The following is a 23,208-nucleotide window of genomic DNA, read 5'->3' as shown; positions in this document are numbered from 1 at the left end:
TTAGACACCTGCCCTCTTCTTTATATTAAGGTATTAACACAATAGATCTTTGTGGTGAGGCCACATTACAATATATTTTTAACAATCATTTGGGTCCTACCACAATAGGTGGGGTTTATCTATTAATACAGACAAGTCAAAAATAATTATCTTCTCACGATTCTCACGAAACCTTAGCGGAAATAGATGGTACTTCAATGGAAATCTTTTAGAAATATCCAAAAAAATTAAATATTTAGGTGTAAAGCTAAATTCAACTCTAAATTTCGACAAACACCTTATGGAAAAAGCCAGCACCTCTCAAAGCTTGTTGAATTTATCATGGAAAAATGTTTTTTCAAACGACAGAATAATCCTTTCAGCCAAATATAAAATATTTGATGCAGTTGTGAAATCAACTCTCTGCTACGCTTCTCAGGTCTGGGGTGCAGATGAGTACGAAGTGATAGAAAAATTTCAAAGGAATTTTTTGAGAAAACTCTTCAACTTACCGCAAAATACACCGATTTATGCAATGTATTTAGAAACCGGAATACCGAAACTTCTCACGAGCACACTCAAGGCACAGGCTAATTATATTATTAAAACTTGTACATACCAGGAGAATAGACTATCGAAAAAAATGCTTTTGTACGAACTGAGGAATAAAGATTGGTGGATGAAAAAATGGCAAGATATCAGTAATACTTGTGGAGAGATACTGTATATAGATCTCAACAATTTAAACAACTTAAAGGACCAACTTTACAGGATTATACAGAAGAATGAAGACATAGTTCGAGAATGCTTTATTAATAAAGCTCGCGAATCAGACAGTAGAGTATTATACTCTCAGCTCAACTATAACCTAAACCAACGAAACTACTTCCATGATGGATTTAGCTACAAGGACATTTCTTTCATTTTTAAAGCAAGATGTGAACTTATAAGTTTAAATGCTAGACCCTATAACGGCAGCTTCAATCAATTTTGTACGTTATGCAATTTAAAATCAAAGGAGGATTGTTATCACTTCATAAGTGTATGTCCAATATTTTACCAACAGAGGCTAGTGTTTTTTGGTAAAAATACATTAACCATGCAAGAAACACTCCAAATTTTGAACGAATGTGATTGGAAGACCTTAAGCAACTTTTTAAAAGCCATATTTAAGTATAGATTCTTACTAATGACGGAATATGTTTGATTTTTATACCAATTTAAGATTGAAAAATGTGAATTAACAAAACATGTAATTTATTTATAAAATTTGCTAACCAGGCTGACGGCTAAGCCATAGCTTATCAATTCATTAACTTGTAAATCTGTATATATAAGAATATAAATAAATGAATTTGTTACTTACTTACTTACTTACTTACTATTTGGTGGAAGCCAGACTCTAAGTCAATAGTTGAGAAAATCTTTGCTTTTCCTAAATTCTGAATGGTCATATTCACGTCTGGAATAGGATATCGATCCGTAATCGTGTAATTGTTGCTTTGATTTCTGCGATTTCCTGTACTGTCGCCATTTTATTATTTATATTTGATTCTATACCTACTTTCTTGAGCACGTTGTTTGTTTTTTTTATTGTTAGACATATACTGTCTAAGTTTCTTAAAATTTAATTTTCACTGCTTCCTTTACTTTAGAAAGACTTTATAAGTATAGGTACTTTTATTCACTTTCACTGCTTTCTCTACTTTAGAAAGATTTTATAAGTCTTACATTTGTAAGTTTCTTATTCTAGTTGTAGTTGCTAGTCGCCTTCGCTAGTTAGTACATACTTCGCTTGCAGTTTACAAGACTTTTGGCTAGGAATTCTGTTTTTTCAAGAATATCCCGGTTGAGCCCCCAGTTAATAACGATGGTTCGTTATGGATCTAGTTATACAACTTAGTATTAGCTTGGTATGCTAATACTGTCTTCTATCTACAATTCAAATAATAAGAACTGCGATTTGAGTATAAAATACACGATCAAGTGTTACTTTATTTACGGTTGTATTTCAAAGAACCCCGATGAAACTGTGTTCATCGTATTTACATACATTTTCTTAATAGATACAGATAGCTTATCTTCTAATTGTAAATAATAGATAGGAAGAATACAAAGAGCACTTTCCTTATCGCTTAATTCTAAATTAAGAAATGACTGCGTGATGTTTGTTGGCGTCGTAGTCCATTTCTTATCGCTGCTGTGAGGAAACACATTATCTTTGAAGAAGGGTATAGCTGTATGTTAACTCGCGCGTCGTTAAGACGAATAAATAAATAATAAAAAAAATTGCAATACATACGATGGCACGCGACGCGGGCTTTGTTTTTGCTCGTCTTATTTGTGTTTTGGCTTGTTTCTGTCAACAGAACATCCACACAAAAAGTACAGTAGCAAAGGAACAATAGCACGTCTTATCACCCGGCACTGCACATATATATCACTACCCTGAGCACTTTTAAATTTTAATTATCTTATATTTTAGAGACTTACCTGTACCAAATTTTCTTTTTCTTTGAAATGTCTGTACTTTTTATTTTTTATTCTTTTTCTTTGAAATGTCTGTACTTTTTCTTTTTATATTCTTTTTCTTTGAAATTTCTGTACTTTTCCTTTTTTATTCTTTTTCTTTGAATTGTCTGTACTCTATTATTTTAATTAAACTTTCTTTTAAATACGTTTTAATTCTGTGATTTTTGTTCTAACTTTTGATTTCACTTCTACCCAACAACTCGTCAACTTCACTATTTGGTGGTTGAAACTAAAGTGACGCTATCGCATTGCGCGGAGAATTTTCTCTCCTCTTCATTTTAGTTTGTGGCCGCTATGTATTTACGTGCACATAGGCAGCTGCGTAACTGTTGCACAGGCTCAGTGTTGCCGGAAAGAAAAATTATAAGGTAGTACCGAAGCCAAAAAAGAGGAGTATTTTGAAAAAAATTGGAGTACAAAATTTTTTTCCCCTTCAAAAATAATCAAAGCCAAAAATGTTGTTTTTAACTTTATTTAAAAAAAAAATATTCAGTTCATAAAAAAAAAAACAAAACATATGTTAATAAATAAATAATTAATTCTAATAACAAAATTAAGTACATAAATATCATTTCATAGATAGCATAGTAATATTATATTATTTTTTAAATATTTGTTATTGCAATGTTATATTCTATTAAATAGGACTGGCTTTGCAAAAAAAGCAAGGTATTTTGATTTATATTATTTTTTATACGACTTCAGGAGTGATTTAGAAGGATTCCATTTACTACAATCTACTCCATTCAATAACTCCTTGCAACTCATAATTGCATTCAAAGTATTTACTTCCAATCTATTCCGTTTTTATCTTTTATAAGAAAGAGTTGGGAAAAAACTCTTTCTGCTGCTGCGCTGCTGTGCGGAAGACTTAACAAAGAACTTACAAAATGCTTTGTAAGAGGAAAAAGTGTTTCGTTGAGTGCATTTTTTAAGAAAAATATTTTTGACCAAAATTCTTCTATTTCTAAAGAATTAGAAATCATTGTTTGATTAAGTAGAGTTCGCCACTCCATATCAAGGTTTTCGATTTCATTTTTATCACTTAAATCAGGAATGCAAGAAATTATTGCAGTTGAGCTTTCTGCTAAATTTAAAGGGTCAATACCTTGAATAGATTTCAAAATTTCATCATCGAAATCAATTCGTTGTGAAATTTGGGAACACAACGTTTTATAATATTCTCGGCAAACTCCTTTAATTCCTTTACTTGATTTATTTCAAGTTTTTTTGTTTTAATAAAAAGTTCAGCCTTAGCCCCAACATATACAAGGTCAATATCTTTTAAACAGTCGTCATTAAAATTCGGATCAGATAGAAACTCGTCACGTAAAAACTCAGATTTAACAAAATTTTGTAAAATAGTTTTGTAGAAAGTTTTTATGTATGGCAAAAATTTGTGAATTCGGACGGACTGAGATTGAAATTCTAAGTTAAGTTGTTTAGTTAACTGAAGAACATAAGCTAGAAATAATAAATACAATTTTGTTGTATCATTTAGCTCTTCTTGAATTTTGTGAACAAGATCTAGGTTACTGTCAGAAGATTCAAAAGAATTCCCCAAAAAATAATGCAAAATTGCAGGCCACTGTTCTAGTGTTCTGGCCACAACCTGTTCAAGAGCTAGCCACCTAGTAAAAGACGTTTTTAAAATCTTATGTTTTTCGACGTTGAAATATTCTTGAAACTCCTTAAACTCGATTTGTTTCTTTGTGCTATGCGAAAAGTAAACATAGATGTTTCTTAAGAGAACCTCGATATTCTATGGAATTTTTTTAGCTGCGGCTAATGAACATAGATGTATTGAATGGCACATACAACCCAAAGTAAACATATTTGGATTTTGCTTTAAAAAAAGAGATCGAACTCCACTTTTCTTGCCAACCATCACAGCAGCATTGTCCGAGGCAAAACCAACACAATTTTTAAACGGTATTGAAAGATCATTGAAGCACTTAAATATTACGTTAAAAATAGATTTAGCATCAAACTCAAATAAAGGAAAGAAATCGATCTCTAACTTTACCATAACTGAAATCAAAATACCTTACCACGACACATAAGCACTTTGAGGAACTGACATCCGTTGTCTCATCAATTATTACAGAAAATTTTTGTTTTTTTAATACATCCACTATATCACGATTCGCCTCTTCCAACAAACTTGACGTTATTGTTTCTTTGAGTTTTGTTCTTCCAAGTTGTATATCTTTAATGGTTTCACCATTAATTTCACCATTTATTAATGCAATTAAAGGTTCAATTAAGGACATAGCTGGGTTGTATTGCAAAATAAACATTATTATTTTAAGTTCTGATGTTTTAACCTTTTCATTTTTTTAGTTGGTTCTAATTCTAAATTTACTATATTTATTTTCGGTTGTTGTTTAAGCGATTTGAACATTTGTTGGTGGTTTTTTGATTTTTCATGTCTTTCTATATGCGCTTTGTTGTTTGTAAGTTTCATATTACAATACGAACAAAATGGCTTTTTGTCAATTTCCTTAAGAAAAGCAAAATCACCCAACCATCCTTGACGAAACATTTGGGTGCGATTTTTGCTCTTTTTTGAAGATGTGGTAGGTGTATTAACTTTATCAGCATCAGATAACTCAACGTCGTCGGTTCTTTCGGCAGGGGATTCAGGTGATTCTTCCACCAAATTTGCAGGAACAGCAAGCTCATTTGGCTTTGTACCAGCAACAGAAGACACATTGGCAACAACTTCAGCAACTTTTTTCGCATTTATCTCCTCCACCGAGTCCAATTTGAGTAAATATCTATACAATATAAGTTTATTTTGAATTATTTTACAATTTTCAAAGCATTACAAACCTTTTCATTTTATTTAACTATTGCATAAAAAATCACGGACAAATATTTGAACAGCAAGATCTCAGGTCAATTTGAAAATAAATATCGAACTCACAGATGCAAATAGCATGAATCCAATGAAAAACAAGAATAAACAAGAAAGAGGGAAATCCCCTTTTAACGACAGTTTGCAATATAAAAGTGCTTCCAGATTTGCACTAAATTTGAAATCAATAAGATTTATTAAGGTCGACATTACACTTTAAAAAAATAGGAGTACGAATGTGAAAGGAGGAGCACGGGAGTACGGAGGTGTTGAAAGTAGTACAATACTCCTATGGGAGTACTTTCGGTGTTGCACAGGCTTGCTGTTGATTTAGTATATGCCGTGTTGCTGCGTGTTTTTTGTTTTGGTCTTATTTTAGCATGGGTACGTATAAGACTCTGTCGCGACGGCGCGCTTGGCGGGGCGACAAGAACCAGCAAGTTTGCACGACACGACACCGCACCAAAAAGAGGGTTTACGGACACAACACATTATAACAAGGGTAACAAGGGGAGCACTTTTACCGGTATATTTTTACTATGCTGGCGTCATCCGGTCTCGACGTGGACCAAATGTATAAAGCGGACTGTAAAGTCATAGGAAAAATAAAACACGGCATTTTAGAGTAGGGAAAAGTGTTTAAAAAAAATCCGACTATTGATTCTTTTTATTTATAACATTTCTCTATACGATCAGTTTTCTTTACAATTAGCTTATTTATTATATTTATATTTCATCCGAGGCCGGCCTGCTCGTGACGAGAGTTAAAAAGGCAACTAACTCACAAAGTAAATATGAGTGAACTTATTTCTCCAAGTTACAATCGCATAAAATAACAAGAATAAATATATAACTTTACTAATACAAAGAAATAAGACAATTGACTTAAATGTGTTTAGCGCGTTCGATACAGATTTATTTTCTCCATTTCACGAAGAAGGTAGCGTTGTTCCTCCTTCTGAACATCGTTTAATACGGTTGCAGTTTCCGTCATTATTATAATTTTTTGTTCGTCTGGTTCACTTTCACTTCCGGTATCACTGTCGCGATTTTTATTTAGCTTTCTGATTAATCTGTCTCTGTTTAATTGTTTCTCTTCACTGTTCATTTGCTAAATGTTCTCTCTGCGAGATTTCGCAACATACAATTATATATGAATGTGAGATGCTATATTTTTCGCAAACGATATTATTTTTTTTTTCAAACTGTATTTAAAATTAATATTCGTTTAATTTAAATTTATTTGAAAAATTTAACAATCGCAGAAATGCTTTCGTATCACTGGATCTCATATGTCAATATAATATTCGTTTATAGTATCCTACCGACTGCGCCAAATAACTTTTTAAAAGGTAGAAAAGAGTTTTTAAAAAACAAATATAATTTTATTCAGAAAAAACAATGTAAAAATGATAGGTAAGAACAGACGAAAGTCAACTGACTATATTGATGTTTGATTTGTATCTGATGATCTTTGTCCAAATTTACCCCAAAAAGAATTTAAAATCAGCTTGGCAAGTGATCTCTTGCCAGGATTATCTGTTATTTCGGAGTATTCCAACTTGATTTTTTTCTTCTCGAGAAAATCCGTAATATATTTGTTTTTATCCTCTTCAGATAAACATATATTTGGCCACCCTAAAGCTTCTTGCTTTATTTTAAGGTATTTATTCATCATTGAGGTAAATAATCTTCAGAACCTGTAGTAGGGTTATATTGGATCACTTCGTATTCCCAAATTTCCATTATAGTTATTAGCTTATAACCCATTTCAATAGCTTTTACTACTTCGTTAATCACCCATGTTCCTAACAAGACCCTCTGATCATCAGAATGGGTATAAACTCTTTCCTTAGTTTTTTCACTACATTCTACATTCATGAAGCGAACATTTTGCTTTTCTAGTTCTACTTCTTTGCGTGCTAGCATAAGAGCTTCTTCATTCGTCCAGCGAGCCTTTATGTCCGACCGTTCTTTTTCTATGTCGAACTCAACTGGGTGCATACGTCTTTTATGAACTCCCAGTCCAGTAGGTTTCCCAAAACTCTTGTCACAGTAAGGACATTGGTTAATGGGGGGGGTTTTGGTTTAGTTTGTTTCCAGAGCCAGTGGGGTCTGGGTTATTATTAAGTATCCGAGGCGTATTTGTTATTCTTGGACCAACATATTAAGGGCCGAAGGGGCTGGTAACCCCAGGGGCCCGGATTAGCCTTCCATTCTTAGCCGATTCATACAATGTTATGAGTCCAGGGGTATAGTAAACTTACATCAATGTTTTTTATTTGCTCACCTTTCTTACACTTGTAGTAATTAAATGTATTCCCAGTTCTTCCTCCAAAGAAACCATATCGTGGATTTAGCGGGCATTCTGTAGTAGTGGGTGATTGTTTAAGAAATGTAACTCTTCATCTTTTAGAAAACTTAGTTGGGTCTCAAATTCACAACTTCACTTTTCGACCACTTCATAATTAAACGATCTCAAACGTGCTGTTTTGGCCATCGACAAGCAGGATGACCGTGATAGTAGCAACCATGAAACTCAAAAACTTGTTTATTTTCTTCGCAGAAACCATCGACTTTAACTCCGTTAATTATGGCTTCGCGTCCAGATTGCATGAAGAAGCTGTTACCTTGTTTCACATAGTCCAACGTGAAAAAGAGACCACAACGTGTTTTAACTTTATATATACTTTTTAATATAAAATAATTTAGTTTAGGTATTTAGGTTTATAATTTAATTTTAAGGTTTACAATTTAGTTTTAAGTTTTTCTTTCTTTAGGAATGGAGTTGCTAGCTCCAGCACAGACAGGATTAATCTAATTGAAATATTTTGAAATGAACGCGAAGATGGTTTCGGTTGTAAATTTTGCTTTGAATTCGGAAGTGTTCCGAAACATGTAAAATGTAAGGGCGCGTGTTGTGAATCGCGTTGATCGCGCTAAGGCTAGTTCGCAACGCGATAGATTTTGGAAACGCATTTCGATTGTTGGTTTGTTCTCAAATGCATGTCCACCACAAAGCTATAGTCGTAGCTTCTAAGAATGGCTCAATGTTACTTTCAATAAGAAAAAAACGTCTGAACTTCAGACAAGCCTCAGTCAGGAGGCACACTGATGGAATACTCCAAAAGTTCACGTTGGAGTTCAAAAATGTCGTTTTTATGTTCTCCGTACAATTTTAGAAATACTTCAAGTTCTTCTGCTTTCATAGTATTCGGAAACTATCCTTTTTCAATTCCGACGATAGCTGGAAGGTTTTCGGCAGTTTATTTTGTCCTTAAATTTCTCAAGATGCTGTTAAATCTTAAGTGTCGTCGTTGCCTCGGTGTCAAGTGTCTTGTGCAATACATTAGGGTTAGGGTTAGAAGATGTAGTTATAGTGTATACGTAACTCTCATGTATTTTCACCTGAGTATTATAAGTATCATCTGCAATAGATATGATTTTTTCACCGATAACTCTCTCTTGACGATTCTCTAAATCATAAAAAATGTAAAGAGTGTCTTTACATCTAGGTAAGCTACTACCGGGAAGTATATAGCACAAATGATCTTCTTCCACGTGCTTACTACATAATTTACAGTAGTATTAGCCACAGATATGAGTTCGATTGCCACTATATGTTTTTAAACATAGTATGCAGCTTTTAACTTGTTCACAAATATTGTTTCCTTTTGAGCTGCCTACCTTGTGTTTGTCAAAACAGTTTTTCCCTCTAAAATTCCGATTACAATCTACACAATTAATTTCTTTTGCAATTTTCGGGCACGGAGGTGTGTTTTGACATTGTGGACATGTTTTTTGACACCTATGTTTGCTCTTCATATTGTAGGGTACATGGCAATCTTCGCAATAGATTAAATTGATTATTTTTTCTCATCATTATCACCTTCAAATATGATATCACGCCCTTTTATTCCGTGGTTATACACCGTTATTTTGTATTCCTATAATGTAGTAATAAACTATCCGGGAATGTTGTTCAAAATTAATAAAAACTTAATTAAGTTGCTGTAAATACAGTGTTTATTTATTGTTCTTGTTTTTTAATTTACAATTTTTTATTTACCTGTAAATACAGAAACGACATTTAAAGTTTTTATTTAATTTAACTATTAATATTCCCTCTCTACAAAAACACGTTTTAGTTTTCTTTGACAACTCTTATTTGTTTTTGTTTACATTTTAATAAATTTGACAGAAGAGAGTTCTGTTGCTTTCATTTCTTAACTAGGGTTCGGATTCGGATAAACTATTATATTAAAGATAATACATTTTCTTTACATTCCTTTAAATGTTGTTGGAATATTTTTAATTCTGGAATGCCACACTCTTCAGGGGGTATATTTATGTGTGCCTCATTAATTCTTTGTTTGGATTTTTCCAATATCTCTTATTATTACGTTTTTGTTTAGCACACTTTCTTTATCGGCATGTGCTTTGCCAACGACTAGCGCTCGAGGCAAGCACAAATTATCCGTATCGTGTACAGATACAATACCCTTTCTTTTGGTGCATTCCTTTTCAAATGTGTTATAGATGATAGATCTTTTTTTCCAGAACCTGAAGGGAGCTTCACGGATGTTACACTTAAATTGAAATCATCAGTGCTCAGACCTGTAGAATTACTTTGGAAGATTCTACTGACAATCTCCCAAATGTCGCTAAATTCAATGGCGGAACAGTCTTTAAAATTGATCCAACCGCTACCCCGATCGGTGGAAAAACTCTTTCCGCTAAAAGTTATTCCCACTTTATCAAGGGGATCCAGATCTTTCAAAGCATGTTTGAACATGCCGTTCAAACGTTCCCTTATCCAGGAAGTAGGCTCCTTATTTTCTGGAATAGGTTTTATTTTGAACTGGATATTTCTTCCGTTCAAACCAAAACCTTTTAATCCTCGTCACCATTTCGCCTATTATTTCAAATCGCTATACAAATGGGGAAAAAGAAAAGAGTGAAAGTCAAAATATTCTCTTTCTTTCTCAATCCTTCGAAACAAACAAACAAGCAGGTATAGAAAAAAAAACTTAAAAATTTGTATTTAATTTTTTTTTTTATTTTTAACAAAAACCCTTTTTTTTAATACAAAAAGTTGTAAAATAAACTCTTCTGTGACTGCACAAAGTTATTCATTACCTCCTCCTCGTCTCTTTTATGATTGTTGGTGTTGTTGTTATTATAGTTGTTGTTACTGCTGCTGCTACTGCTGTCATTGATACTGTTGTTGTTGTTGATGTTGCTGTCATCGCTGGTGGTACTATTGCTACTTTCTTTTCATGAAAGTCTATCTCAAATGTTGATTCGTGAGAAGCTACGACCTCCAAACAAAGTTTAGGTAGTGTTGGTTCAGCCAACTTTATGGAAAATTTTCCAAAATTAAAGTAATCCAATTTGAAAGAAGAACAACTTTAATTTCGCTAAAAAAAAGTAAATTACATAGTAGCAATAATTCATATACAATTATATTTCCTTACTTTAGTTTCCAGCTTATATCTTAATATATTTTATATTTTAGTAATTGCCTTAAGCAATTTTCTTATTTTTTCTGATTTTTTTGTTTTAACTATCAAGCTTATGCACTTCACTCTGTTTCTTCTCAAAATGGTTGATTTAATGCCAAAAAAGCTAAATTTCCGGTGTTCAATAGTAAAATTAATTCTTTAAGAAAGAGATAGATATTGACTTAGTATATTGCGCCTTTTCTTGGAATTCAAGAAACAATACTGCCATGAAAGGTGGTTCCAAGTTCGCTTAACACTCCCCCCCGGTAACTGGGTTAGGATCCAGCTTACCACTTCCATCGAACTGGTGAACCTCAAGGACTGCAAGCTTAACAGCTGGGCGAGTATAAATCCCTGTTTGGGTTTGTACAATTGCGCTCCGAACAGTATCATCTTTTCCAGGTATCACTTTAAGAATCTTACCCTTTGGCCAGGTTTTTCTTGGACTGTTGTAGTCTACGATAACTACAATATCTCCTTCTTGCAACTGCCTCTGTGGTTTAAACCATTTTGTCCGTCGGGTCAAATCGGGTAAGTATTCGCGAAGCCATCTTTGCCAAAATGATTGTGCGTACTTTTCAGCGGCTATCCAATTTCTTCTGATAGCTGCTCCGTCACGTATTGGCTCTGCGTGGAGTCGTTCTTGATTAGAACAACCGATCAATAAATGATTGGGGGTAAGTGCTTCACTACTTTCAAAATCAATTGGTACATAGGTAAGGGGTCGCGAATTCACAATGCTCTCTACCTCCGCCATCATACTCACTAATAGTTCGTCGCAAGGATTGCGAGTTGGCGATATTTCAGTAAGGGTTTGTTTAACAGATCTAACCATGCGTTCCCAACACCCACCCATGTGGGGTGCTGCTGGCGGAATGAAGTTCCACTTCAGATCCAATTCAAATTCTTTGGCTACTGCATGTTTGTTTAAGTCTCTTATGGCCTGCTGCAACTCTTTACTGGCACCTCGAAAATTTGTTCCATTGTCGGAGTATACTTCTTTTGGCATACCTCTTCTTGAGATAAACCGCTTAAAAGCCAATATGCAAGAATCACTGGAAAGGCTGTGGACAATCTCGATGTGGATTGCTCGTAGAGTTAGGCAAGTAAGTAACATACCCCATCTCTTGTCTAGGCGCCTTCCGATTTTAACAAAGAGTGGCCCGAAGTAATCCACTCCTGTGTATGAGAATGGTCTTTGGAATGGTTGAAGTCGAGCGGGTGGTAGTTCTGCCATGCGTGGGGGCTGCGGCGCGGCTCTGTTGTTTTTGCAGTGCTGGCAACCTCTTTGAACTTTTTTTAGAACACGTCTCAAGCTGGGAATGAAGTAATACTGTCTAAGCTCGTTCACCACGGTTTCGTTAAAAAGATGACAAAATTTTATATGAAATTCGTTTACGATCAGGTAGGTGACTTGATGATCCTTCGGTAGAATGATCGGTCTTTTAGTTTCCGATGGTACATTTTTTATCGCATCGATTCTTCCCGCAATACGAATAAGTCCATTTTCGTCTAAGTATGGAGAGAGAGTATAGAGCGGACTGGTTTTGCCAATGTTGACCTCATTCCCGGAACTTGTTGCGATAGCTAGGGCTTCATACTCGATTGGAAAGCTGTCTTTCTGAGCTTGTTTGTAGAGGAGAATCTTAGCTGCTTCCTTCTCGTCTAGTTGGAATACTGATGGTCTGCAAGGTTTTCGCCATTTAAGGACAAATAGTTTGACATATCGATAGATAAATATTTGTGTCTTTAGAAGGCTTTTCCATCTCGAAAAACGGTTGAAGTCTAATACTGATGCAGATGGCTTTTCGAAGTGAAGAAAACATTCCTTAACCTCTTCATTGCCTTTTTCAGATGTAAGGTCTTCAGAGAATTTTTCTGATAGAGGAAATGGGTTTTGGTACAGGAACTCCGGTGCCGTAAACCATCTGCCTGAAGAGCTGAAATCATAGTTGCTTTTATATTTTGAGGCATCGTCGGCGACGTTGTCTTTGCTGGAAACCCAATTCCAATCACTTGCATCTGAACTTTCGAGTATCTCTCCGATACGGACGGCTACGAAACTTTTGTATTTTTTGCTGGATTTTATCCAACTGAGAACGACTTGGGAATCTGTCCAAAAGGTTAAACTTTCAAATTGAACTGTGTGACCATTTTTGATAATTTTAGAGAGTCGTACTCCTAACACGGCCGCTTCTAGCTCTAGCCGAGGTATTGAGAGTGTCTTTATTGGAGCTACCTTCGTTTTGGCGCTGATAAGTGAACATTCAACATCGCTTTGAGTGGAAACTCTGATATAGGCTACCGCGGCAATAGCTTCTTCACCCGCGTCCACGAATATATGTAACTCAACACGACTTCCAGTTCCAAAATGTACATTTGTGAGATATCTTCTGTTAATTGATACGTCTTTTATTTTAGGAATCAGGCTCAACCATATTTTCCATTTTTGGAACTGCCGATCTTTTATCTTCTCGTCCCACCCTATTCCTGACCGCCAAATTTCTTGCAGGATGATTTTTAGCTGAATTGTGAAGTTTGCAATAAGACCAAGAGGGTCAAAGACGCACATGAGGGCTCTTAGTACCTCTCGTTTCGTTGGAATTTGTGTGCCGTTCATAACGTCATTCTGCATTTTGCTTGACTTGAATGTGTAAACGAACATATCTGTGCTTGGAGACCACCACATACCTAGGAGCTTTTCAAAGTCATTTTGAGCGTAATTTGTAAAGGATTTGTTAGCATTTGAAGCTTTGGACTGTAGAGCGTTTAAAACGTTTGAAGAGTTGGAAACGAAATTTCTGATTTCAAACCCCGCATGCTTGTGGATGTGTATCACGTCTTTTACCAAGGCTATTGCCTCTTCTTCGGTGTCTACGCTGTCTAACAAATCGTCCACATAGTGGTTTTCAATGATCGCCTTTGTTGCCCTTGGAAACTGCATCTCAAATTTTTTTGCGTTTTTATTTTTTATGTATTGGGCGCAAAAAGGTGAACAAGTAGACCCAAATGTCATAACCTGCATCTGATACACCTCAATATTTCCGTCTTCAATATTACGCCACAAGAACCTTTGAGCGTTTTTATCATCCTCAAGAATCTTCACTTGATGGAACATCTCGCGTATGTCACCTGTTATAGCGATCTTCTTTTCACGAAATCGAAATAAGACGGATGGCAGCGATGGTACATCATCTGGTCCTGTTATTAAACACGAGTTCAAAGATACCCCTTCGACTTTCGCCGCCGCATCCCAGACAATCCTCAACTTATCAGGCTTATTTGGATTCAGGACCGGAAATATAGGTAAATACCAGGATCGTGTCTTTGAATTATTCACCTCATAATCATTTAGCTTCCTTGCGTATCCTTTCTTCAGATATTCTTCGATTTGCTTATTGACCCGTTCAACGAGTTGAGGTTGGTGAAGAAGACGTCTTTCGAGACAGCGTAATCTTTTTTCTGCCATGGGCTTCGAGTCCGGCAACTGGATGTTCTCATATTTCCACAACAGCGGAACGGCATAACTATCACCCAAGAAAATAGTTTTTTCTTCCAGTAGTTGCATTGCTTTATAATCTTCGTCCGAGAGTCTTCGCTTAGTAGGCCTAGTGCCTATACTCTCTAATGCGAAATATTGCTTTACTGTTTCATGCATCTGTGAATCCATCTCATTTTGACATTCACAAAGATGAATGTTAATTTTTGCTTCAACTTCTTTATTTAGTTCAGTACCAACCGATGAAACACCAAAAAGAGTCCACCCTAACCTTGTTTTTATTGCTGCCGGCTGAGATTCATCACCCTCCCTATTTTTCAGAGGCATTCCCAATCGCCAGTGTTGAAGACCGAGCAGGATTTGAGGCTTCGCATTCCAATATGATTTTATTGGTAATCCCTTCAGGTGTGCGTACTGTTGCATCAGGCTGCTTATGTCCAGTGTCTGTCTTGGAAGATCTAATGATTTGACTGTATGTGCACTTGGGAGCAAGTATTTATGATTGCTGTCTTGGGCTGATATTTCAAAAGTAATCTTCATGGATGAGTCCTCCCGGCGATGGGTGTTTGCAGTCCACCTTAAGCACAAAGGTTCTGTTTCACCATTGGCACCGAGTGCGAATGCTAATTCTTCATCAACGAGAGTTACTGACGATCCATCATCTATGAAGGCGAACGTATCTAAAGATTTGTTGTTGTAGTGTAACTTCACCGGAACGATCTTGAAAAGAGTAAGAGAAGCACTTGGACGAATGATTGTACCACTGTAGTGGGTGTTCTGAACGCCATTGTTGTTTGAGGTTGGATGGTTTGTTCGCACATCACCGTTGTTTCTGACTTTCAGTTGAACTTCGCTGTTATGAAGAAGCGAATTATGTCGATAGGTGCATCCATTAACACCGCAAAGCTGTGATGACATGCAACGACGATTGCCATGTTTGCGTAAGCATATTCGACAGATGTAACCAGTTTTAATCAACTTCCATTTATCTTGCAAAGTCATCTGCACAAATTTTTGGCATGAAGATAGCGATTTACAATCACCCTTGCATGCAGGACACTTATTATCATCTTGAGGCTTTTCTTCTTGATGAATGTTGATAATAGCTTTTGTCCTTTTATTTGTTTTCTGTTCGAATGAGTAAGGAACTGTCACCGTAACCTCTGACGCAGCTGCTGCATACTTCGCGATCCAATCGTTGAACACCGACAAATCGGCACAAGAAATAGTCTGTTTAAACATACCCCTATTAAGTTTTATTTGTGCTGGCAGCTTCTCTACCAGTTCCTGAAGTAAACAAGGATTGTTGAGATGAGCAGAAAGACCTGTAACCTCCATCATGCGACACATATTATCTACCTCGAGTGAGAAGTGTATTATAGTTTCTAACTTGTCATGTTTAGGTGCAGGTTCATTTCTTACCTTCTGCAAAAGCGACTGAATAATTATCTCGGGCCTACCAAATAGCATTTTCAATGTTTTTATCACCCCCTCGACCTGATCTGGATGAAGAAGTCTGAATTGTACTGCTTCAAGAGCCTTTCCTTTCAAACACCGTTGTAGCCTTAGCATATTCTCATTGTTGCTGAATCCACACACCTTTGATGAATTATTCCACCAACTAATGAAAAGAGGCCACTCTTCAGGTCGCCCAGAGAACTGAACTTGTTCTTTTGACATGAACTGTCTTGCTGCGATTTGAGCTTTGTTTAATTCTGGTGCTGGACTAGTTGTCACATCTAACTCGGTATATTTTTCCTTTTCACCTCGCCCGTTGTCCAACTTGCCATCATGGAAATTGTTCTGCGTATTTTTCTTATTTTCACATGTCACTTCCTGCAAATTCGATTTCATTACCCACTCATAAACGCGATCACTGACGGAATGTGCACTCACAACTGAATCTTTTTCGTCATCTATGGAACATTGTTCAAGAATTGCATATTTTTTGTCAATGTATTCCTTATCACGCTTTGCTTGAAGTTTTCGCTCTTCTTCCAGTTTCTGAAGTTGTAACTTGACTCTATTTGCACTTGATGCTTTTGTTGCAATTGAACCATTGCTCCTTGTTGCTTTTTTGTTGTGCTTAGCTTTTTCGACCGGCTTACATAGACCCTTCACTGGAGTATGATCATCTACGGAATCATCCTGCGAGGATGGTTGAACTTCGACGCCTGAAGCGGCAGCATTAGTTGTGGATTTCTCCTTTGAGGTTGAATCCTGTATTGCTTGAAGCTTACTAACACATTCGCCGCAGTGCCAATCTATGCTTTCTACCTCTTCTGTAACCCCCACGCATGGGAAATGAAACCAATTAAAACAGGTGCCACATTCTACCATTGGCGCCATACTATCAGGCTCAGTACATTTCCTACAATTTTGGGCATTTGATGCCGGAGATGTCTGAGCATTGTGAGTCTTTGACCTACGTCTATAATTACCATAATTTTGAGGCATAACGACTTACCTTGTACCAATTGATTGCAAGGAGATAGAGTTGAGTTCACGACCACAACGGCGACGACTGCGATGACGGCGACGACTGCGATGACGGCGACGATGATGAGGATCTGAAGCTGTTATTTTCTTTTCATAACTTGTAAATTAAACTAATAACAAAAATTTTATTTTTTCTTAATTATGTAAGGGCTGACCTCTCTGTATGAAGGTTGATAAGTGAAAGACAGAATTTCTGATCAGCGGAAATCAAGATGGCCACCTTGGCCTTCTGGGAACTTGCCAAGTTTCTGAATCGAGAATCGATAAATTATAATCGATATCGATGAATGCGTTCAGCTGTTATAAATTTTTGAATTCGATTAGTTTCCGTTCTATATATTGAATTTCTGTTTGTTTTGTTCCTTTTCTTTTTTTTTTTGCAAAGTGGTCCACACAAGCTCGACAGTCTGTTCAGATCAGATGAAAATACATTACGCGGAAAGTAATTTTTTTCGAAACATGGCAATTGTTCACGATAGGTTATCCATTTTTCCAAGAGATTATCAGGAAGAGGATCATCCCAATCCAAAGTCAAAGACCAGAAATTTTGAAATAGCATCTTGAAAATGATCACTGAAGGGGCCAAACCCCTAAAGGGTCAAAAATACTGGCTACTTCCGATAACAAAGTTCTTCTAGATATCAAGGGACAAGGCTTTGAAGTTGTTAGGCGATATGAGTACATATCGGAAGCAGGATTCCAGTACATTTCCAATACTTTTATGAGTGACTGCGAACGTTCAGGGTCCACGAAAGAATACTCACAATCCTCAGGGTTTTGTTTGGCTAGTGAAGCCCAGCAATTGGAACTCCATTTACGAATCTGAAGACGAGCAAATCTAAAAAAGCTTGGATTGAATTTCCGCCTGTCATCACGTCGTCAACGTAGACGTCACTAAGCAAAACCCGAGCTGCATTTGGGTACACAGTTTTATAGTCCTCGGCGATTCGTTGTAACACGCGTACCGATAAAAATGGAGCCGACGCAGTGCCATAGGTTACGGTTCGTAGCCGATAATGTTCAATGTGACAATGTCGGCGGTAAACACATAACGATGTTGCCCAAACCGTAGACAAACAGCAATTAGATCACGTTGTACAGACGGACTGATTAACAACTTGCTATTCAACGACTGTCCATTTGAGTCTTTGACAGACCCATCAAACACGACGCGAAGTTTCGTTGTCGAACTGTCCGGCTTAAAAACGGCATTCAATTCAGGATGTTTTTGGAATCGACGCTCAATCGAATACAGCCGTGAAACCGCCGACTGCATTGTACCTTCAAATTTTGGTAAAGGAGTTTTAAAAGGAAGCGCAACCACGTATTTTCCGTCGGAAGCGCGACTAAATGTTTGTTGGAAGTGTTTTTCAACTGGATCATTAAAGGCATCAAACGAATTGTGAGAAGAGATATGCTCTAGCTCCCAAAATCGTTGGAGAAGAGCATCCAAGTCAAGAGCAGAATGATATGACGATAATTCGAAATTACAAGAGGTTGGATCAAAGAACTCTCCAGTGATAACCCATCCGAAGGAAATATTTTGAGCGATAGGTTTACCTGAAGATCCAGCAACTTGTTCTGTTTTCAAGATAGACCAAACCTTATCAGCCCCAAGAATCACGTCAACAGCACAAGAGAAGTTAAATCCAGGGTCTGCCAGATCCAAGTTGCAAATATAGTCCAAAATCGAGATATCAATCGAGTTAGACGGTAGATTTGAAGTCAATTTAGTCAAAACTAAGGCATCGACCGTCAAAAATGTGGAGCTATATCGAGAAAGAAGTTTCAAAGATACGACTCACTCAGTAAACGCGGCTTCCATTGAACCTAATCCTAATACTGGGATTCGAGCGTGAGTTCGTCAAAGTCCAAGTTTTTGAACACGCGATTCAGATATGAAGGATGATTGGTACCCGGTATGCAATAATACACGAACATCAATTAGCTGGTTTTTGTTATTTTCTAGCTTAGCAAGAATTGTTGGTAAAACTGTATGTTTTCGAAGGCTAAATTCACGAGAAAGTTACTGACCAAAGGTGTAATGGCATACGGATTAGGTGTCCCCAAGGACTGGTTTTGTAGCGAAGCTGATGACGACGACGATGTCGATTGATTTGTTTGAGAAGGGTCAGTTATGGCGCAGAAATATATTTCGATTCATCCTGATGCACTAAGTAGCGATGGTTTGCATACGTGATATCGAAAAGTCGATCGACATTTTTTTACGGAATGACCTGACCGAAAGCAGTTAAAACAAAGCACGTTTGTTTTGGTAAAGTTTCTACGCGATGGAATGTCTAATTCAAAAAATTTTGAACACTGGTGTAAAAGATGATTGGTTTTATCCTTTATGTAAAACCAATCATCTTTTACACCATTGCGAACTATTTTCAGAAGGTTTAGCTACCAACGCTCGAATCGATCTTGCCAGCTTTCCACGCGATGATGATGAGGACAAACGTTTTAGAGTCTGGCACGATTTTAGTGCATCGCGCCGACGCTCAAGAAATTCGATAAACGTCGTTATTGTCATATCTTCCCGTGACCCGACTTCTTCTGCCCAAGCATGTTTTGTTTCACTATCTAGTCTAATAACGTTTTTCAAGCCTATGCCATGCTTCAGTGTAATTAACATCTGAAACCTTTATGTGTTGGATTAGATCAGCGGCCGTTCCGCTTAAAAAAGATTTTAAGTATTGAAATTTGTGAGTCGATGATAAGTTTTCTTTTGTATCCACCCAACCCAGAAACAAATCACGAAAAGACGGCCAGTCCTTATAATCACCCGAAAACTTCGGAATCACAATTGGTGGCAGCTTTATTTTTTCAGGAGTTTTTGCCGAAGTTCTAACATGGCATTGTTTGAATTTTTAGAACTCCTTTCACGTATTGCCACAGTCAACACCGCGTGAGCTTCGAAATATTTGTCTTCATATAACCCGAAATCAGTATTAAACTCCTCGGCCTCACCTACCCCCACAAGCTGAAGACATTCATAATGTAGGGTAGTAGTGAATTCATGCCGTGCTTCAATTACCTTATTTAATCTAATTTCTAACATCTCCAATGATGTCAATTGTTCAATGGATGTTAAAAATTCAACCGCACGAGTTAAAGTGGCCTTCGCAATACCACGCCTATGTTTTAACGCGTTCATATTTCACAAATATATAGAGTGTTCGACGGTGAAATATAAGTACATTTAATGTTCTATTCATATATAAAAATATATTTTTATATATAAATTTTAATTGAGATTTAATAAAAGATCTTTTTAAAAAGTTTTTTTAAAGAGCGGAGCTCTTTATGTCTTTATTATTTGCGAGTATCTTAAGAACTATGTCTTGATTTATTGAGAGTACTTTAAGAACTAAACTAAACTATCGCAGATAGCTAGTGTGTTTCGATGACAAACTCTTTGTAATCGTTTTATCTTTAATTCTTTTATTTTTTGTGATAAACACTTTGTCAGCATTTAATTCTTATTTATAATTCATCTTAATGAGAATAACAGGAAATGGGATCAAATGAATTTTCAATAGTTCAATATCAATTTGATTCTATTTCTTTTGTTTACAAATAAACTTAAAAAATTCTGTTTGTATTTTCTGCGGTTATAACCCATATATATCCTAACGATATTAACCAAGAGGAACGCACGAGGTTTTCTAGCTTTGAACATATACAATATATATGTGGGATTCCCATCCCACAGTTTATTAGTTATAATAAGTAAAACACCTTGCTTGTTTTTAATGTTTTAATTGGCTCAATTAATTTGTCAAACAAAAGAAACACTCTATGATATAGGTAAAACTATTAATATAATTGTTTAATTTCACAAAAAAACATAAAAACTTCTGCTGGGCGAACAAACGGACCGCGCACTCGACTTATCCCTCGGGCTGATTCTTTACGAGTATATCTTACTCTTCCGCATTTTCTTTCGTCCTGTCTGTATTGTCTCGTACCAGTGTTGTCGTTTTATGTATTTCGTCCGTTTTGTCCAGTGCTGCCGTTTTGGGATCCTACATACATATGGTCTAAGAACTTTTACCGCCATGTCCTGATAGAGTAGAGAATGCAGTTTTTCTCTGTCTTTGATATATACTTTAATTTGACGAAAGCCTTTTGTCAGGTCTAATGTACTAAAGTTCGCTCGTCTTAGTCTGTCAAGAATATCGTCAATAAGAGGGATAGGAAATGTATCCTCCTTAGTTATATTGATCAGTTTTCTGTAGTTTATCACCATTCTCCATTCTTTTTTGCCGCCTTTATCTTCTTTCTTTGGAACTATCCAAATAGGGGCATTGTATTGTGAGGTACTAGGCTGTATTATTGCTTGTTCGAGTAATTAGTCAATTTGTATATTGACCTCTTTTTTATGGGTTTTCAGGATATCTATAAATACGGGATACGGGATTTGATGTTTTACCTGGCTAGTAAAACTTAAATTATTTCCGTTTTTATAAAAGACTTCTTTATATTTTTTTAGTAACTTTGTAAGCTCTCTTCTTTCTTCGGTATTCAAATGTTCGAGACGTTTGCCATCCAAATTTTCGGTGTGTTCGATACTTTGAGGTTCCAAATTCTGTAGGGAGTTTATTTCTTTTTGGTATTCCTGTTCTTCTTTTCTCGAGAAAAACAAAGGAATTTCTTGTTTGTTTATTTTTACTATTCTAGTTTTGAAGTCTATAGAAGCTTTGTTAGGAAGTAGAATATTATTTCCTATCAATCCATCGAAATTTTCATTGAAATTAAATAGCTTGAATACACAATCTTCCTTAACCGGTATTATAAATCGTTCTTTTGGTATCACTAGTTCTTAAGTAATGAAAATTGGGTTGCCCACCGTTTTTATTTCTAATGGTTGTTTTAATTGGTTAATTAAATCTTTTGGAGCTTTTATTGGGTTTAGTAAACTATTAGTTACTCCGATGTCTATTAGTAGTCTTTAAATATTGTTGTTTTTTTCTAATTTAACAAAGGGCAAGTTTCCTCCAAAATTCGTAATAAGCAGTTCTTTGATAGATCTCCATAATTCTAAGTGAGAGTGTATTTCCATACACCTTTTTGCTTTACCTATTAGTTTCGACTTTAGTATATTGATGCACATAATTTGTGATGCGGTATCATATTTATTAAGTGTCGGAATTATTGCGTCTACATTAGTTAAAAATGTGTACAGGTCTTCTCTTCGTCCGTCAAAAGGTTGTAATTTCTCAATATGTTTGAGGGGGTAAAGTGTCAACGTTAGTGTCATGTTTACAGGTTTTATTGATTCTAAACTATTATTACCAAATTTGTTAAAATGTTCACTTATATTACCAATCCTATTAAAGTGTTCTGGATCTGATGGGTCTTCTTCCTCGTCTGCGTATCTGGGATATGGTTTGGTGTTCTTCTTGGTGAACTTTTTCAGGATCGAGCTTTTCATCTGGTAGTTAATTTCCTTCTACAGGTTTCGTGACAATACTCTTTAAATAAGAATGAGTCACTAAATTAACTGTTTTTTTAGCACTGAATAATTTTTAATTCTAGTGTTCAATAATTTCGCACTGAATTTTTATTTATTCGAGCGTTTTTTTTTTCTAAAACTCACGAATTGCTAAGATTTTGATGCTAAAGCAAAACGACGAATTGTAGATTCGTATTACCGGATTGTTTTGTCTTGTATAATTTCCGTTTATACTCTGACTTACAATCCTACCGACTGCGCCATTTTTAAGCGGAGCTCTTGATTCTTGATCTTTATTCTTAAGGAGTAATTTTAGAACTAACTGGAACATCACAGACAACCAGTGTTTGAAGTGTATCTTTATTTACATTACTGAATTCCTCAGCATTTTTGTTTCTTTGTTCTTTAAATTGATGACTGTAAGAGAATACGATATCACATGCATATTTGTTTGGAATATTAATGTGATTTCATTTCCTTTGTTCAAAAAATTCTTTCATTTTGTTCTGTAGTTATAACTTGTGTATAGATCCTTACGTCCTCCATCGAAAGTATTTAATTTTTCTATGTATTTTAGAGGGTCGTGTGTTAGTGTGAGAGACATTTTGATATTATTTTTTCGAATATAGTAAGCCCTGTATCTAATTTATAAGTACGCAAGAATAAAAAAATACTGTTTCTTATGCTACGTCAAACATAGCTTTTTTATGCTTTTGAAGAACAAAACAAAGATGATGTTGCAATTTTCATAGGGTTGGGTACGATATCCTGGTTTTTATATGCTCGTTTCTAAAAATCACGATTCTAAAATCCCGATTTGTAATAATCACGCTTTTTGTAATCCCGTTTTCAATCGAAACTAGTTGTTTAATTT

At 35.8% G+C, this 23,208-nt stretch overlaps 1 protein-coding gene across 1 annotated transcript; it reads right to left on the bottom strand.

Moving 5' to 3' along the window:
* Window positions 1-10,453: 10,453 nt before the first annotated feature.
* Window positions 10,454-22,598, bottom strand: LOC129944995 (uncharacterized). Its single transcript, XM_056054653.1, has 5 exons — window positions 22,579-22,598; window positions 17,875-18,642; window positions 16,842-16,970; window positions 11,167-16,799; window positions 10,454-10,644 (listed from the first exon to the last, which is right to left on the bottom strand). Exons 1-5 carry the CDS (start codon window positions 22,596-22,598, stop codon window positions 10,454-10,456), a joined length of 6,741 nt encoding a protein of 2,246 aa, XP_055910628.1.
* Window positions 22,599-23,208: the final 610 nt, after the last annotated feature.

The sequence above is a fragment of the Eupeodes corollae genome, chromosome 2 (genome assembly GCF_945859685.1).
Source record: "Eupeodes corollae chromosome 2, idEupCoro1.1, whole genome shotgun sequence".
NCBI lineage: Eukaryota > Metazoa > Arthropoda > Insecta > Diptera > Syrphidae > Eupeodes > Eupeodes corollae.
The sequence above is the reverse complement of the archived record's forward strand: the minus strand, read 5'-3'. Positions and strand labels throughout refer to the sequence as shown.